The 18,711-nt window shown below is 41.6% G+C and overlaps 1 protein-coding gene across 1 annotated transcript in view; it reads right to left on the reverse strand.

Moving 5' to 3' along the window:
- The window catches only part of LOC125271098 (adhesion G protein-coupled receptor E5-like), a 39,262-nt gene that overhangs the window by 5,081 nt on the left and 15,470 nt on the right, over positions 1–18,711 (reverse strand). Inside the window, exons 7-15 of the mRNA XM_048195059.1 lie at positions 18,408–18,497; positions 18,171–18,324; positions 17,954–18,070; positions 17,662–17,870; positions 16,857–17,027; positions 16,579–16,773; positions 15,265–15,482; positions 4,397–4,555; positions 4,131–4,302 (exon numbers count right to left, since the gene is read on the reverse strand). Of these exons, the coding sequence (XP_048051016.1) occupies positions 4,131–4,302; positions 4,397–4,555; positions 15,265–15,482; positions 16,579–16,773; positions 16,857–17,027; positions 17,662–17,870; positions 17,954–18,070; positions 18,171–18,324; positions 18,408–18,497 (1,485 nt within the window). The remainder of the gene's footprint in view (positions 1–4,130; positions 4,303–4,396; positions 4,556–15,264; positions 15,483–16,578; positions 16,774–16,856; positions 17,028–17,661; positions 17,871–17,953; positions 18,071–18,170; positions 18,325–18,407; positions 18,498–18,711) is intronic.

The raw sequence follows: 18,711 nt of genomic DNA on the forward strand, positions 1-18,711 counted from the left end.
CCCCATCACGGGATTTATCACCCCAGAAAGCCCACTAAACTACGTGTTGTGTTCGATTGTTCAGCCAAACACAATGGTACAAGTCTAAATGATCATCTTCTCCAAGGGCCAGATCTGATTAACAATCTAACAGGCATCCTCCTTCGGTTCAGACAACATTCTGTTGCTCTAATGTGCGATATAGAGAAGATGTTTCACCAGTTTCACGTTCAGCGTTGCGACAGAGATTACTTGAGTTTTCTGTGGTGGAAAAACGGCAACACAGAGACACAGCCACAGGTATACAGGATGAAGGTACATCTTTTCGGTGCGACATCATCTCCAGGGTGTGCAAATTACGGTCTAAGGTATTTGGCTAAAGAACACTGTCACACACACCCTGTAGGATCTGAGTTCATGGAAAGGGACTTTTATGTGGACGATGGAGTCACAAGCACAGACACAGTTGAAAAGGCAATACAGCTCGCACAAGAGGCCACAGAGATATGCAAGCAAGGAGGGCTCCGTCTACACAAATTTATCTCAAACAGCCCTGCTGTTCTACAAAGCATCCCGCCATCTGAATGTGCAATAGAGACAAAAACAAAGGATTTGACATTCAAAGACATGCCACAAGAAAGGGCCTTGGGCATCAAATGGAACGTTGAAAGGGACTGTTTCAGATTTGATAACACTTTAAAGGACCAACCAGCAACACGTCGAGGTATCTTATCTACTGTTGCATCCATCTACGACCCCCTTGGCTTCCTGGCGCCATTCGTGCTTCATGGAAAAAGGATCTTGCAGGAAATGTGTCACCAAGGTATCAACTGGGACGACTCCCTGCCAGAAGCACTGAGGCCAAGGTGGGAGAGCTGGCAACGTGACTTTGCCAATTTAGACAAGGTAAACATAACTCGCTGTTACTTTCCTGCTAGTTTCGGAGAACTTAAAGAAATGGAGTTGCACCACTTTTCTGATGCGAGCACGAGTGGTTATGGACAATGCACCTATTTAAGAGCCAAAAACGTCAAAGAGGAGGTCCACTGTTCACTAGTAATAGCCAAAGCCCGTGTTTCTCCTACCAAGCTAACTACAATCCCCAGACTTGAGCTAACTGCAGCTGTAGTTTCAGTCTCAGTTAGTAACATGTTGAGAGATGAACTCTGCTATGCTCAAATCAAAGAGTATTTCTGGACTGATTCAAGAGTAGTTTTGGGGTACGTAAACAATGAGGTACGGCGTTTCCACACTTTTGTAGCGAATAGGGTCCAAAAGATTCGCCAAAGTACAAACCCTCAGCAATGGTTTTACGTGCCATCTGAAGAGAACCCAGCCGATAGTGCATCTAGGGGTAAATCTGTCACTGAGCTTCTCTCATCTAACTGGTTCACAGGCCCCTCCTTTCTCTGGGAGAGGGACCTGCCCACACCACAAAGTGTAGAGCTAGAATTGTCTCTTGGTGATCCAGAAGTCAGAAAAACGCAGGCAATGTTAACCAAAGTTACAGAGACATTCAGCCTTGCCGAACGTTTGTCCAAGTTCTCGTCATGGTCCAAAGCAGTCAAAGCTGTAGCACGTCTCATAAGAAGGGCCAAGAAAGTTAAATCAGATGTGCCGGCTACAGTGAGTGAACAAGAAAATGCAGTAGATGTCATCATTCAGGATGTACAAAAACACACATATGGAAAAGAGATAAAGCTATTAAACAAAGGCAATCAGCTCCCACACCACAACAAACTGTTCCACTTAGACATTTTCAGGGACACGGATGGTCTCATCAAGGTCGGAGGGAGACTTTCATCTATCAAAGACTCTTTCAAACACCCTATCGTGATTCCAAAAGAACATCACGTGACTAAACTCATAATAGCTCACTGTCACGACAAAGTAAAACACCAAGGAAAAGGCTTCACCACAAATGAAATCAGATCCAGTGGCTACTGGATCCCAGGGATGAGCAGAACCGTTGCTTCTTTCATCCGCCAGTGTGTCATTTGTCGTAGACTTCGCAAGGCTCCGGAGGGTCAGAGAATGAGCGACCTGCCAGCAGAACGCTTAGAGCCCTCTCCACCCTTCACATATTGCGGTATGGACTGTTTCGGCCCTTTTGTAACTACAGAAGGCCGAAAACAACATAAACGGTATGGACTTTTGTTCACTTGTTTTTGCTCTCGCGCCATTCACATTGAACTATTAGAGGACCTATCCACTGACACATTCATTAACGCACTAAGGTGTTTCATTTCTATCAGAGGTGAAATTCGACAAATCCATTGTGATCAGGGAACAAACTTTGTTGGCGCAAAGAATGAGTTTAAAACTGCCCTAAGTGAACTGGACACTCAAAGACTGAGAACTTATCTGTCCCAAAAGCAGTGCGACTTTGTGATGAACGCACCACACTCCAGTCACGCAGGTGGAGTGTGGGAACGCCAGATAAGGACTGTCAGAAGTGTATTGAATGCTACTCTGTCACTTGCACATGGTAGATTAAATGATGCTTCACTAAGGACTTTATTCTATGAAGCTATGGCCATAGTAAACAGTCGTCCACTGACTGTAGACAACCTTAATAGCCCTGACAGCTTGGAACCGCTTACCCCTAACCATCTTCTCCACATGAAATCCAGCACAACACTGCCCCCACCTGGTGTCTTCTCAAAAGAGGACCTCTATGGAGCAAAGAGATGGCGTCGTGTGCAGTTTTTGACTGAGCAGTTCTGGTGCAGATGGAGGCGTGAGTATCTGCAAAACATTATTGCTAGACAGCGCTGGCACTCACCAAAAAGAAATCTAAGAGAAGGTGACATTGTGTTGGACGTTGATGAACTGTCACCCAGAGGTGAATGGAGACTCGCCAGAGTCCTGGAGACCGTTAGTAGCAAGGACGGACTCGTGCGAAGAGTGAAAATCTCCTTTGGAGACAGGAGACTGAACAACAAAGGTCAACGCAGTAATAAGCTCACTAGTGTAGAGCGTCCTGTGCAAAAGCTAATTCTGATATTAGAATGTTCATGAGATAAGAGAAATGGTTATTCCTGTTGAAAATTCTTCGTTGTTGTTATCTTGATATAACAAATCACTCATAATTTTGGTGGGAGTGTAAATAACCACTAGTATATTGTGTTATAGATGTCTTTTATTTTGAAATTTGTATGGTGAAATGTTTGACTTCCGGTTTTGGGTTGCACGCATTTCCGCTTCCTTTGGATGCGCGCGCGCCCTGGCTGGCTCAGTCGGTAGTGTGCAGCTTGTTAACCCAGATGCGGCAGTGGCTTCGGCACGGAGCGGTGAAAAAAAAAAACAAAAAAACGGTGAATTCATATTTGCAGCCCCTCCAAAGAGGCAAAAGGTATTTTAAATGGGTTGAGATATGATCATTTAGTTTGATGGTGTGTTCGTTTTGCATCAATGTAAGACAGTAGTATGTGAACAATGTTAGCTAATCGGTCACATGTTTTGTATGCATTTCAGCTCTTACGTTGGTGATATGGTGTACGGTTTAAAGTTTAAAAAAGGAAGGATTAAACATCATAAAACCATCAGTAAAAGTCTCATCCTTGTACGGGGGGCCTGCTACAAATTATAAAATATTGTTGAATTGTTGGTTGAGCAGTATTCTCAATGTTTCTCCTGATTTGCACGTTAGTGTTGTTGATTATGTCAGCACTGTTTCAGCTGGCTTTAAACTGAATTAAATCACAGAGACATTTGCAGCTTGTACCGGAGTCCTCTACGCCGAACTGGCTGTTTAGTGGTTATGTGTTCCAGACAAATAAACACATTTGTGAGCTTGTGAGTCGCACGCTGCGCAGGGCGCAAAGGTAGCGCTGTTTCATTTTGTGTTGTTTTCCTGGCCTAAAATCCAGTACTGCCACCTTGTGTTGACATTGTGAAACTGCACGTCTTGTAAATTATGCATGGCAGGCCACGTATAATATATTTTAATAGACAAGCTGCAGGTCGTTTGAAATTCATCCCTGTGCCACATTTGGCCCGCGGGCCTTAGTTTGGACACCCCTGTTTTAACTGCTGAAATCCTGCGAGATGTGACTTAAAAGTCTAAAACAAACCACTGTTACCAAACCTTCAGTGTGTTTGAGTCAATTCATCATGTGTTTTCTGTTGTCATGTTGTGTTTTAAGTACCAGTTTGGACAGCAGGCAGTGCATGATGAAGATGAGCGCCCCCTGTAGGCTGTTGAAGATGATGAAGAGGTACAACATGACTTCAGTCCCTTTCTCCTGGAAGAGGAAGAAGCCAAAGATCCACATCCCGCCGAGAACACACAACTGAGCCACTGCGGTCAATGTAAAACTCCTACAGAAAATATAATTCATCAAAACAACTAAAACAATTGAAAACCGACTCATTAAAACTATAACAGTATATGATAGTAAAATAACACACGGACCTGATCTGTTTGAGTTTGGAGAGGTCTGGATTGAGATTGGAGAATTTTTTAGCCAGTTTCCACACAGTGATGATGAAGACAAAACAGTTGAGGATGATGATGATGCAGACGGGTATGAAAAAACTCAAGATGAAATAACCATCAAGAGAGAGCCAACAGCTGGAACAGACATGTTAGGATGATAAATCAGTCACATGGTTACAAACACACACACACACACACACACACACAGAAGACTTCCTGTAGCAATTCATCTTTCTCTTTCACGTTCCCTTTGACTGTATTCAAGCTTGTACTATTTTAACTTAGTATAATGTGGAGGTATTCAAGGACCTTTATTTTGAAAGGTTTTTTTTAAAAAAAGAGAAGGACGGGGGGGTTCCGAAAAGGAAGAGAGTGAGACGGAAGTGAGCGAGAAGTGAGCGAGAAGTGAGCGAGACGAACGCGAGCGCGAGAAAAAGTTAGTTTTTTTTGTGACTTTTTGGATATACGTGTGAACAGCATTGGACAAGCATCGAGGTGAGTGGACGAGAAGCTGGACCGAGCTTGTGCTGTTGCGAGTTTTGACTGAGCCTGAACGCCGAGATACTGAACTACATGCCTGCGATATACCAGGAGGTGTATTGTTTTCCGTGCTAGCTGAGACAGTGTGTTAGCACGAGTGTTCGTCTTCTACAAGGGAGCTGAGAAACTGTGAGGTTTTTTCTTTCACTGTTGTTAAACACAGTAGCTATTCTGAAGATACATGGACGTTATTTGCTGTTTTTGAAGCAAAGCAGCTTGGATCGAGTGATTTTGCTACTGTTGTTCGAAATCCGAAATCCTCGTGTTTCGTTTTTGATACAATAGTGACACCGTGTGGACACAAACGGCATTGCGAGCTCATCGACGCTCTTCTTTTGATTATATTTTTCCTTCTATTTTCCGTATTCAGTCGTTGCCCCTGGCAATAATTTTTCCTCCTATTTTTGATAGTTTATTTTTGGACATTTTGCAGTGTTTTCACTTGGAGACTTTGAAATTCTTTTTGGATGGACACTTGCATGGACATGAGAACTGATAACTGAGTTTGCACGAGTGAATGGACCCGAATTACGGTGTTTTTGTTTTGTTTTTGAAGGGACTGTCTCGTTTATCAGAAACGTTCGTGGAGATATATATATATATATATATTTTTTTTTTTTTGAACATTATTTTTTTTTCTACATTTTTTTCCCCTATCTTTGAAGTAAAGGAAGAAACTTTCTGTTTTTGAACTGGTGACTATTTGTTTGATTTAATTACCCTGCCATATCTGGACACTCCAACACCAGCCCGGTTCTACTGTGAGGTAAAACTTTAACTCTGGGGTTGTGAATCTCACTCAGGTATGTGAACTGAAAATATCCAATGTGGAATGAAACATCTGTAATGTACTTTTGAGTGAACTGTTTACCTTCTGAGCATTCATTCTATCGGAACTGTTATTGTTTTCTTCTATTTTTGAGTATTGTTGTTGAAAGAAAAGAAATAAGTTTGGATCTGAACAATTTTTTTATTTATTTTTATTTTTTTTGTACATTTATTGATAAAATCACAAGACACGTGAAACAAAGAATTTATTTCATGACTGTTGTTTTCTTTATTTTGTTTAATTCTGTTAAACATGTAAGAACAAAAGTGTAAAACTTATGTTATCTTGGAGTAGGGGCATTCCTACTGTCTTGTGGGCTGGTAGAGGGGAAGAGGGGTTAACCAACGATTATTCTCTGGGAAGCTACCGTGTATTTTATTAAATTCCAGAGCCTCAATCCTCATCAGTCGCGGTTACAAAAGACAAAAACAAAATTCACGAGACAGATAAAAAACATACTTTTATATTTTTAAGTATAGGAATTAATTGTACTAGAGGGTGGAGACCTAGCTCTTGTCAATCCCTAGTCGTCCAAGATATATTGCAGCAGAAGATAAATTGACCCCTACATTGTAGTGAAATTTCCCGCTACATTAATTTGGCGTCACGAACAGGATACATACTTAGCCTGATTTTTTTTGTTGTAGTGTTCTGTCCCAGGTCTGTGAGCAAGCAGAAAAATGGCAGAACTGGAAGAACTGAAGAAGGAGTTTGCTGAAATGCAGAGGAGGTTAGCGGAGCAAGCCGGTGCATTGGATCATGCCAGAATGGAACAACGTGAAGCTCTGTCATTGGCAAGGGCAGTAATGGAGCAGCAAGCATCCACTCGTGCACCCTCAGCAACAATCTATATCCCAAGAGATCACAAACTTACCGATTTCACTGGAACCACTAAGCCTGGAGAAGGGAGCGTGGAGGAGTGAATAGTCTCAATGAAATCAGCATTTCGGGTCATGAAGGTGCCAGAGGAAGATCAAGTGGAGCTGATAAAGCAGCACCTAAAGGGGGAAGCTAAAGATACAGTAAAGTTCATGCTGGAAGAAGGGGATAACAGTATGGAGTCTATCTTCAAGCTGCTTCAGGAAACCTATGGAGATAAAGTACCCATTGGCACAAGGTTAAAAGACTTTTATGATCGAAAACAAGCACCTGGTGAGACTATACGTGCTTATGCTTATGACTTACGAGAGAAACTGTACAAGGTAAAACGCAGAGAGCCAAGCAGAGTGTCAGATGAAGAGAGTGTTCTGAAAGAACAGTTAGTCCTTGGACTAAGGGATGATTTCCTAAGAAGAGAGATGAAACGAAGGATTAAGGAAGAGCGAAGCTTGACTTTTGCACAGCTGATGCAGGATGCTATCACATGGTCTGAGGAAGAGGAAGCACAGTCTGAAGGTAACTTGAAGACCCCTGCACGTGCGCGAGCTGCAATTCACACTACAGTCGCGACTGGTGACAGTTCCTCTTCACTAACGCTAGAAAAGCTGCACAAAGCAATAGAGAAGATAGCTGCACGCCAGGAGGAATTGTACAGAATAGTCCATAGTCAAGGGAGAGTTAACCCCCAGTCTGCTGGAACAAGAAGGCAGCCTCTAAAAAACAGTGAAGGGAAATATATCTGTTACACATGTGGTGAACCAGGTCACACCAGTCGACAGTGCGGTCAGCACAAGGAGCTGAGTAGCCGGGGTGCTGCGTCATCACAAATGGCCGAAATGACCGAGTCGTTAAGAGGAGCTTCAAATGTGGGTGAATTGGCGAGCACCAGTGGGCCTTCAGTAATACGGAGCCATAAAGCTGACTGGAAGGTTGATGTAGTGCCAGGAACTCTAAAGGAGAGCGCTTTTGGAGACTGTCTGACAGTGGATATAAAAATAGCAGGGGTGCCCACCAAATGCCTGCTGGACACAGGTTCAGAGGTCACCACCATCTCAGAGTCTCACTTTAAACAGCATTTCGAAGGGCAAGAGATACAACTGTCGTCTGCTAACTGGGTTCGCCTCACTGCTGCAAATGGGCTAGACATTCCTGTTCTTGGATGTCTACAGGCAGATATAGAGTGCATGGGAAGTCTGCTTCCAGGGAAGTGTGTTTTCGTGCTCACAGAGTCCAACCCAGATGCGCAGGAGATGAAAGGATTGGATGGAATTGTGGGAATGAATGTCTTTAGTGAATTGAAAAACCTTGTACTGTCTGGAAAGGAGTTGAGTGGAGAAAGTAAAGTCAGCCGAGTGCTAATGTAAGGAGAGTGATAGCAAGAGTGAAGAAAGATGAGGGGCTCTTGGGTCCAGAAGGAAGGATAGGATTTGTTAAGGTATCTGGGAAGCAAGTAGTGACAATCCCGCCCTTAAGTGAGAAGATTGTGGAAGGCCACTGCAGTATACCTCAGCAAGTGAAGCGTCAAGTACTGGTGGAATGCACAGATTCTGCTACCCTTCCTAAAGGACTGTTAGTAGCCAATGTGCTTGCAAGCCCAGAAAAAGGAAGAGTCCCGGTGCGAGTGTTAAATATCTGTCAGGAAACTATCAGGTTGATGCCGAGATCCAGGATTGCAGTTGTGTCGAAGCCTCAGAAAGTAGTCCCAAAGCAAATGGTGGAATTTGAAGAGGATGAGGGCGAGTTACGCGTTAAGCGACACATGCAGTGCAGTGTTAAGATGGAGATTCAGCCTGAACAAATGGCAATTCCAGTGCAAGTGAACCAGGATGGACTGTCTGAGAGGCAACGTGAGGAGTTAAATACCCTGCTGGCGCGTTACAGTGATGTTTTCTCCAAGAGCGACACAGATTTTGGATATACAACGACAGTGACGCATAACATTCCTACAGGAGATGCACAGCCCATAAAGCAACGCCACCGACGAGTCCCACCTCACGTTTTCCAAGAGTTTAAGAGACATGTGCAGGATCTTGTCAGTCAAGGTGTACTGAAGGAGAATCGCAGTCCGTGGGCCTCACCTGCAGTCATTGTGATAAAAAAAGACGGAGGCGTTCGTTTCTGCTGTGACTATAGGAGACTCAATCAAGTCACATTCAAGGATGCCTACCCTCTTCCCCGTGTGGAGGAATCCTTGGATGCTTTGGGGAATGCACAGTTGTTTTCCACCCTGGACCTCACAGCAGGTTACTTCCAAGTGGCGGTAAATGAATCAGATCGGGAGAAGACTGCTGTCACAACACCATTTGGGTTGTATGAGTGGACGCGGATGCCGTTTGGTTTATGCAACGCTCCGGCCACCTTTCAGCATTTGATGGGTGCGGCATTAGGTGATCTGGCCTTTGACACTCTCTTGATCTATCTTGACGATATTATTGTGTTCTCGGTGGATTTCAAAAGTCATTGTGAGAAGTTGGAGCTGGTCTTCTCAAGGTTGCGTCAGCACGGACTAAAGCTCAAACCGAGTAAATGTTTCCTCCTGAGGCCAGAGGTCCGGTTCTTGGGACACATCATTTCGTCAAAGGGAGTTCAGGTGGACAAGGACAAGGTTCAGTGCTTGGATGCGTGGCCTCCACCGTCAAATGTGAGGGAGGTTAGACAGCTGTTGGGATTTATGAGTTACTATCGCCGGTTTGTTCCACGATTCGCACAGCTGGCCAAGCCCCTACATGCCTTAGTGGGAAAAGGTAACAAAGGCAAGTCGTCAGAACCATTCATCTGGAGAGAGGAATGTCAGACTGCATTCAACAAACTAAAGAGTTGTCTCATGTCACCTCCAATTCTTGCTTACCCTGATTTCCAGTGTCCATTCATACTTACAACGGATGGGAGTCTCAATGGACTTGGAGCCATACTCAGTCAAAAGCAGGGAGGCGTAGAACGCGTCATTGCTTACGCAAGCAGAGGTCTAAAGGGATCTGAAAGGAATGACCGGTATTACAGTGCATTCAAGTTAGAGTTACTAGCCCTTAAATGGGCAGTAACTGAGAAATTTAAGGAGTACCTGATCTTTGCAAAATTTCAGGTTATTACCGACCACAACCCTCTCCGCTACTTGGAAACAGCCAACCTTGGGGCAGTAGAGCAGCGTTGGGCTGCACAGTTAGCGGAGTTCAACTTTGAGGTTTGTTACAAGCCCGGCAGACAGAACACCAATGCTGATGTTCTTTCTAGGATTCCCTGGAGTATGGAACCCGAGGAGGATGATACAGGAAAAGACTTCATCCGGTTGACCTCAGATGAGGTACGGGCATGCCTGTGGCCAGGTAAAGAAGAAGAGGATGACAAGTCCGCGGTCAGAGTTGCCAAACAAGCAGCCATAAAGAGGGGTGTTGATGGTTATAACTGGTCATCCATCAAAGAACAACAGAGGAAGGATCCTTGTATAGCACCAGTGTACGACGCTGTACTTGAAAACAGGAGATTAGTGACACGTAGTTTCCGGGGTATGGAAACTCAGCAAAAGAAATTAGCAAGACAGCTGGAGCGTCTGAAACTAAAGCATCAAGTGCTATTCCGAGTGATTATGGATCCAAGAGATGGAGAGGAAATTTGGCAGTTGGTTGTGCCAGAGTCTCTACGGGAGAAAGTGTATGAGGGAGTGCACGAGCATGGAGGACATTTTGGAAGTAGGAGTACGTTGGAGCAAATGCGACGGAGTTATTATTGGCCCTCAATGGCCAATGATGTGCAGACATGGGTAACCCAGTGTCGGAGGTGTACCTTAGCTAAGGATGTGTTCCCCAAGATTCGTGCTCCTATGACCTGCACCAACGTAACTGCACCTCTAGAAGTTCTTGCCATGGATTACACTGTGCTTGAGAGATCAGCGGGGGGCTATGAGAATGTTTTAGTGCTTACGGACATGTTTACAAGATTTACTGTGGCAGTCCCGACTAAAAATCAAACAGCACTTACTACCGCCAAAGCTCTTGTACGACACTGGTTTGTCTGTTATGGATGTCCTGCCCGGCTGCACTCGGATCAAGGGAGGTGTTTTGAAGCAAGTGTAATCAAGGAGCTCTGTAAGCTGTATGGAATCAGCAAGAGTCGTAGCAGTCCTTATCATCCGGAAGGGAATGCGCAGTGCGAAAGGTTCAATCGCACGATGCACGACATGCTGCGGACATTACCTGCGGAAAAGAAGAAGGATTGGAAGACTTACCTGCCTGAACTAGTGATGGTTTACAATAGCCACATTCATTCATCGACAGGTTACTCCCCATTTTACTTAATGTTTGGGCGAGATGCGAGGCTGCCCATGGACGTCTTAGGAGGGAGGGATCTAACTGACGATGAAGCAGATGATTTGGATGAGTGGGTGAAGAATCACCATGAAAGACTGAGGACTGCAGTGGAGACTGCAAAAGCAACTGCTCAAGAAGCTTCCAAGAGAAGGAAGCGAGTATATGATCGAAAGGCTGCAGGAGCACTCATTAGACCTGGTGACAGAGTATTGTTGCGTAACCACAAGTTTAGGGGGCGAAACAAAATTCAAGATAAGTGGGAGTCCGTACCATACTTGGTAGTGCAACAGAATCACACAGGTTTACCAGTGTTTACTGTACGTCCTGAGCAGGGAGGTCCCACAAAGGTGGTTCACAGGGATCAGTTGAGACACTGTACCTTCCCTTCAACTACCAAGCAGGTTACACGAACAGAAAGAGAGAAAGAATTGTCAGACACAGATGTTAACTCACATGACATTGCCTACATTCCATATACCACACACTTGCCGAACACAGACTTACCTGGGGAAGTTGAGGGTGGAGTGGTTTGTGATGAGGGTAGTTTTGCTGAGAGTGAGAGAATAGAAACAGGACAAGATGGGGAATCTGAAGATTCTGACGTTTCAGAAGCTGATACTAGTGGGGTACCTGGTTTTAGACGTTCAAAGAGAAAAACACAAGGTAGATTGCCTGTAAGATATAAGGATGATTACATTATGTAATTTGGGGTTAATGTGTCAATACAGGTGTAAAGAAAATGTCTAAACAAGTGCTGAAAATGTTGTGTTGATTAATCAAAAGACAACTGTTCTTGTGTTTTTCTGTTTTTATTTAGGAGCTGGTTGTATTGGAGAGTCCTGTATATGGCAGGGTTTAGCAGGGGGGAATGTGGAGGTATTCAAGGACCTTTATTTTGAAAGGTTTTTTTAAAAAAAGGAGAAGGACGGGGGGGTTCCGAAAAGGAAGAGAGTGAGACGGAAGTGAGCGAGAAGTGAGCGAGAAGTGAGCGAGACGAATGCGAGCGCGAGAAAAAGTTAGTTTTTTTTGTGACTTTTTGGATATACGTGTGAACAGCATTGGACAAGCATCGAGGTGAGTGGACGAGAAGCTGGACCGAGCTTGTGCTGTTGCGAGTTTTGACTGAGCCTGAACGCCGAGATACTGAACTACATGCCTGCGATATACCAGGAGGTGTATTGTTTTCCGTGCTAGCTGAGACAGTGTGTTAGCACGAGTGTTCGTCTTCTACAAGGGAGCTGAGAAACTGTGAGGTTTTTTCTTTCACTGTTGTTAAACACAGTAGCTATTCTGAAGATACATGGACGTTATTTGCTGTTTTTGAAGCAAAGCAGCTTGGATCAAGTGATTTTGCTACTGTTGTTCGAAATCCGAAATCCTCGTGTTTCGTTTTTGATACAATAGTGACGCCGTGTGGACACAAACGGCATTGCGAGCTCATCGACGCTCTTCTTTTGATTATATTTTTCCTTCTATTTTCCGTATTCAGTCGTTGCCCCTGGCAATAATTTTTCCTCCTATTTTTGATAGTTTATTTTTGGACATTTTGCAGTGTTTTCACTTGGAGACTTTGAAATTCTTTTTGGATGGACACTTGCATGGACATGAGAACTGATAACTGAGTTTGCACGAGTGAATGGACCCGAATTACGGTGTTTTTGTTTTGTTTTTGAAGGGACTGTCTCGTTTATCAGAAACGTTCGTGGAGATATATATATATATATATATTTTTTTTTTTTGAACATTATTTTTTTTCTACATTTTTTTCCCCTATCTTTGAAGTAAAGGAAGAAACTTTCTGTTTTTGAACTGGTGACTATTTGTTTGATTTAATTACCCTGCCATATCTGGACACTCCAACACCAGCCCGGTTCTACTGTGAGGTAAAACTTTAACTCTGGGGTTGTGAATCTCACTCAGGTATGTGAACTGAAAATATCCAATGTGGAATGAAACATCTGTAATGTACTTTTGAGTGAACTGTTTACCTTCTGAGCATTCATTCTATCGGAACTGTTATTGTTTTCTTCTATTTTTGAGTATTGTTGTTGAAAGAAAAGAAATAAGTTTGGATCTGAACAATTTTTATTTATTTATTTATTTTTTTGTACATTTATTGATAAAATCACAAGACACGTGAAACAAAGAATTTATTTCATGACTGTTGTTTTCTTTATTTTGTTTAATTCTGTTAAACATTTAAGAACAAAAGTGTAAAACTTATGTTATCTTGGAGTAGGGGCATTCCTACTGTCTTGTGGGCTGGTAGAGGGGAAGAGGGGTTAACCAACGATTATTCTCTGGGAAGCTACCGTGTATTTTATTAAATTCCAGAGCCTCAATCCTCATCAGTCGCGGTTACAAAAGACAAAAACAAAATTCACGAGACAGATAAAAAACATACTTTTATATTTTTAAGTATAGGAATTAATTGTACTAGAGGGTGGAGACCTAGCTCTTGTCAATCCCTAGTCGTCCAAGATATATTGCAGCAGAAGATAAATTGACCCCTACATTGTAGTGAAATTTCCCGCTACAATAAGTAATTTTAGTGCCAGTAATCTCAGTAATAAACTATTATAGTTATTCATTTTTTTTTTTTTACATATTCCATTTAAAGTTTTAGTCCCTTTTGCGTTTTTGTCATTTTTATTTCAGTTTTAGTTATTTTAGTACTTCAACTTAAATAAAAATGAGAAATTTAGCCTTGGCAACTAGCTGAAATAAAATAAGTTTATTTTTTTAAATATTTTATTTAGTTTAAGTATTCAAAGTGTTTTTTTTTTTTAATCATTTTAGTAATTTTGTTGTGTTTTTGCCATTTTTATACTTTTTTTTTTTAATCTATAGAGTTTTTATTCTTTTTTTATTTCAGTTTTAGTTTTAGCACTTGAAGTTAAACTAAATACAAATGTGAAATTTTGCTTTGGCAACTAGCTGATTTTATTTTTTTTAAGTATCAAAAATATATTTCTTTTATTGTTTTAGAAATGTTTGTGTTTTTGTCATTTTTATAGTTTTTTTAATATGTCTATGAACTTATTCATATTTATTTCATTTTTAGTATATATATTAGTACTTTAAGTTAAAAAAAATAAGAGAAAAAATAAGAAATGGTGCATTTGCCACTAGCTAAAAATAAATGTTTCTTTTCCAGTTTTTATTTCAGTATTGATATAAACGAAATCGAAGAACGAACTGATGTGACGTCATTTTGAACAAAATCAGGCCAAAACGAAGTTCGTTTTGTGTTCTTTTTGGAAAGTTCGTTCCAGCTGCAAAACATCTTCGTACTGTCATTGGTCAGTGACGATAACTAAACAGGAGGTGTGCGCCGAGGCTCCGCCTTCACTCGCGTCGAACGCGTCTTTGACTCATTTTGTGTGTTGAATTCATCGAGGTTAGATCTCCGCGGGTGAAAACATGAACACACTGGATAGCTGCTTTATAGTACAAAATTAAGTTGTGCTAAAATGAAGCACTGACACTGTTTTTCATGTTTGATACTGTAAAGCTGCTTGATTTTAAGCAATCTATTGAATAAAGTGCTATGAAGACGTGACGTGACTGGAGTGCTAATTTGCAGAGCTCGTGCTAACATACCCATGTTATGATCAGACGCTTGTCTTATGCTTCATATAATAAATGCTTGCTGTTTTCTCATTTTTGTTGTGTTTATTTTGTTACTGAGAAGAAAGTGCACGGCACATATTTACATATTCATCTAACCGTCGCTCTCAGCGGTGTGGGCGGCGTCACATGTTCGTTTACAAGTATATCGCCGCTCACGCAAACTTCGTTTTACCCCTAAACAAAGAATGAAAAAGAAGTTCGTTTGAAGTATACCGGGGCCTTAAAGGAGAGTTTCTGAAGCCTAACAATGAGTTATCGATACAATTTCCTGCTGGAGATCAGGTGGTTATGTTGATGATGCCTATGTGAGTTTTGTGCATTTTATTATCTGTAGGATAATTCTGAAATATAAATATTATTCCAAAAACTTAAAGTAAACGAAAATTAGAAATGTTGCCTTGGCAATAAACTGAAATAAGTTTAAGTTGAAGCACTAAAATGAATAAATGAATAAAACTAAAATAAATTAAACCTAAACAGAAATATTAAAATAATAATAATAATAATAATAATAATTTCAACTAAAATGAACAAAACAAAACTAAAAATAAAATCTAATTTTAAAGAATGAATAAAACAATAATAAAGCTACAATAAAACTTAAAATAGGGCTGATTCAGATATCTGAGACACACACAGCACTGGATTCAGAAACTCACTGTCGATCCGTGCCGTATCCCTGCGGATAAGAGATGGCAGAGATAATGACGATGACGAGAGGGACTCCGTATCCCACCGCATACATGTAGAGATGTTTTAATGTGGTGTGAAACACCAGCACAACCATCCGGTAGAGCTGAAACCCCTCCAGCAGCATCCAGCAGAACGCAGACAAGAAGAAGTAATGAAGCAGGCCGGCCACAATCGCACACGCTACCTGAGAGATAAACACAATCAACATTTGTTGACATTAAAGTCTAACTTTTGGACTTCAAGGACCCCATAAACAGAAGATATGGGTTATTCTAAAGAATTGGTTCAAAGTCAAACATCTTTAAAAAAAAATATTTTTCCACAAATTTTGTATGTATGCAAATTGTATATTATCCAAGGTACATATTAGGTACAATAATTATACAGTTACTTTATTTTTGACAAAATATCCCATGTTTCGGTAGTGACCACATCACCTTACAGAGTTTGTCCCATACTAAAACACTAATGATTTGCATAATAAAACATACTAAAATTCTAATTATTTGCATAACTGTACAGAAATTGTGTTTATTTCCACCAAATAAACAATTATGTGTTCCCTTTTGTTGCTACCAAAACAATGATGTCACTACCGAAACGCGGTGAAGTGACAATTTTAGATACTTTATATAGATTTAGATACTTTTATAATCAGCACATGGTTAGCTAACACAGTTCTGAAGAGTTGTACACACATTAAAAACTAAATTTTATGGAATAACACACAAAAAAGTTTATTTAATTGCATAAAAAGGTGTTTGTTAGTGACGTTCGTTAAAGCTCCACACAGATTTTCAGACTTCTGAACACATTTAACTAATGATGATCTATCTGCTGTGAAAGAGAGGCTGTGAGAGGAGGAACACAGGAATATTTCCTGATCACAAATGTAGAAGTGTGTTAAAATCAGTCTCAGATCAATCAATAACTCAAACACACACTGTTTCGGTAGTGACATGAACATGTGGGACACATTTTTTTTTAACATAACGTTTCATGATTTACAAAGAACATATAAAATAAATACTTTTCTGGAAAAAATTGCAATTTCAATATTTTCACAAGTTGAAATTTAGTGTTTATGGTTCAGGACAGCCACCTCCCAATTCAAAGTACCCAATAAATTATAATTTTATATATTAAGCATACTGATATTTTAAATATTATTGTGGGATTCAATAGATAATCGAAGGATCTTAGTAAACATCCAAATTTGAATACTTAAATGCATTTTAAATGTGTTTTTTGGTTGTTAACGGCCCACATAAGACACACACCCTGTTGTGAGTGCTGGAGATCCCGCAGAGGAAGACGAGGTCTGCGATGAAGAGGCACACGCACAGATGAAGATGAATGCTGTTTCGGGTTCCTTGGATTGAGCGGCAGAACCGGAACGTCAGGATACAGAGAAATAAACAGACCAGAGACAGACCTAAACCCACACGTGTGATCAACACCAGCTCAAACGAGTCCTGAAGGAGAGGAAAAGGGAAAAAATCATGAACATCTGATCTAAAATATGTATAATGTCAGATTTTCTGGGTCACAGATGTACCTGTATGGGATAAAGGGCCATCAGCACAGCGAAGCTACTGAGATGAGAGCAGGAACAGCCTGTGTGAGTGCTGTTAGACCACGCCCTCTCACAGCCCCGCCCAGACCACGCCCCCTCAGCCTCATTCCAGAACACACAGGAGTAAGCCACACCCCCAGACTGCACCCTCTCCTGAAGAAGTGAGAAGACCAGATACTTAAGATGATCAAGTTGTTTTTAATGTGACATGGTAGCTGGTAAACCAGCTAGAATCGAGCTTAAACTGGATTTTTATACAGGGAAAAGCCACTTTTCCACCGAAATTACCCGCAACAATTTGTCCCATGAACTTTTTTTTACTGACTGTGTTTCCATCATGGTCTAAAGCACCATGAAGATTATTCCAGCGAAGTACGACTGCGTGCGACTTTCCAGTTCCCGCTGGATTTCATCCTCTGGTTTATAAGTTTAATAAAGCCTAAACCTCGTCGTCGGTCCATCTGCCATAATTTTTAAACTCCATTATTGATTCAAATAGCAAACAACTCACTGCACGCACCACAACAGACTAAAAAAAAACAGACCAATCAGCATGTTCAGTGCCCAAGTCCCACCCCCAAAAGTTCCTGAACTTTGAAAAAGTACTACCTCGTGAGCAGGGACTTTCTGAAGCGGAAATTTTACCCAGAACTTAATTTAGACCCTAGTCCCTGGATTCAAAACACACTGAGTACCACCCCAAAGTCCCTTTAGTTCCTGGGGAAAGTTCCTGTGGTGGAAACGCGGCTATAGTTTTTCCAGTCGTTGTGCTGGTCGGGATCTTCACCTCCGTGTGGGTAAAGACGAGCATCACCGGCTCAGACAGCTGTTTGGTTTCTGGATTACTGACGACGGCCGTCACCACCTTCGAGTTGAGCTGATAAGTGATTTCTCCCTCTCTGCTCTCCTGCTCCTGTGATGTTCTGCTGATCTTGTGGAACTGATGGCCAGATGTGTCCAGATCTTTATAACTGACCAGCGCCACAAACGCAAAACCTACAGGAAAACGACATTCACATCCGGTCATGAATGTGCTGGTGCTTTCATACGTACATATATGTGCATGTGTGTGTTTGTACCTGGATATGATTTCCCTACAACTGTCTCCCAGCTGGTGTTGAAGAGGGCGGAGTCTGTGCTCAGAGTGACACTCCCAGTGGGCGGAGTCTGATTCCGCCTGACTGCAACCTCAGCGACTGTGATTCACATGATCATACAGAAGAACACTTTCAGCACTCAGGATTTCTTTCATTGTATTCATATTTGAAACACATTGAGATGATGTTTGTGTCTCACCGGTGTTGTGCGTCTCCATCCTGGTCACAGGCTCTTTAAGCTGAGGTCCAATCAGACGCATGCTGTTCTCCACCGCATCCAGAAACTGACTCAACATCTTTCCGCCAGTGATGTTTCCATCCGACAGCAGATCATCAGTGGAAATGAACAAGTTCTGTGGAAAAGACACTGATTCAGCCACTGTGAAAGTGCATGTACACAAACTACTGTGTGAATATATTACGCAGTGTGTTTAACCTCCAGTAACATCTCTCCAGTGAACTGTTCTGCTTGTGGATCATTCAGAGACTCACAGCTGTTCTTCAACAGTGACATCAAATTCTTCAACTAAAAGACAACACACAGAAATCAGAATCTATGAGTCTATAAAACTTTGTGGGAACAGTGATTTGCAATGTTTCTAAACCATTAAAATGTCCAGTTGTATTGTCATGATTAAAACATTATTTAAAAGTCTTTGGTAATATTCCAAGAATGTCAACGTTAACATTTCTGGGAATATAAACAACCTCATAAGGGATGTTGTTCTGAGAACATTTTC

This window comes from Megalobrama amblycephala, linkage group LG7 (genome assembly GCF_018812025.1).
Source record: "Megalobrama amblycephala isolate DHTTF-2021 linkage group LG7, ASM1881202v1, whole genome shotgun sequence".
Taxonomy (NCBI): Eukaryota; Metazoa; Chordata; class Actinopteri; order Cypriniformes; family Xenocyprididae; genus Megalobrama; species Megalobrama amblycephala.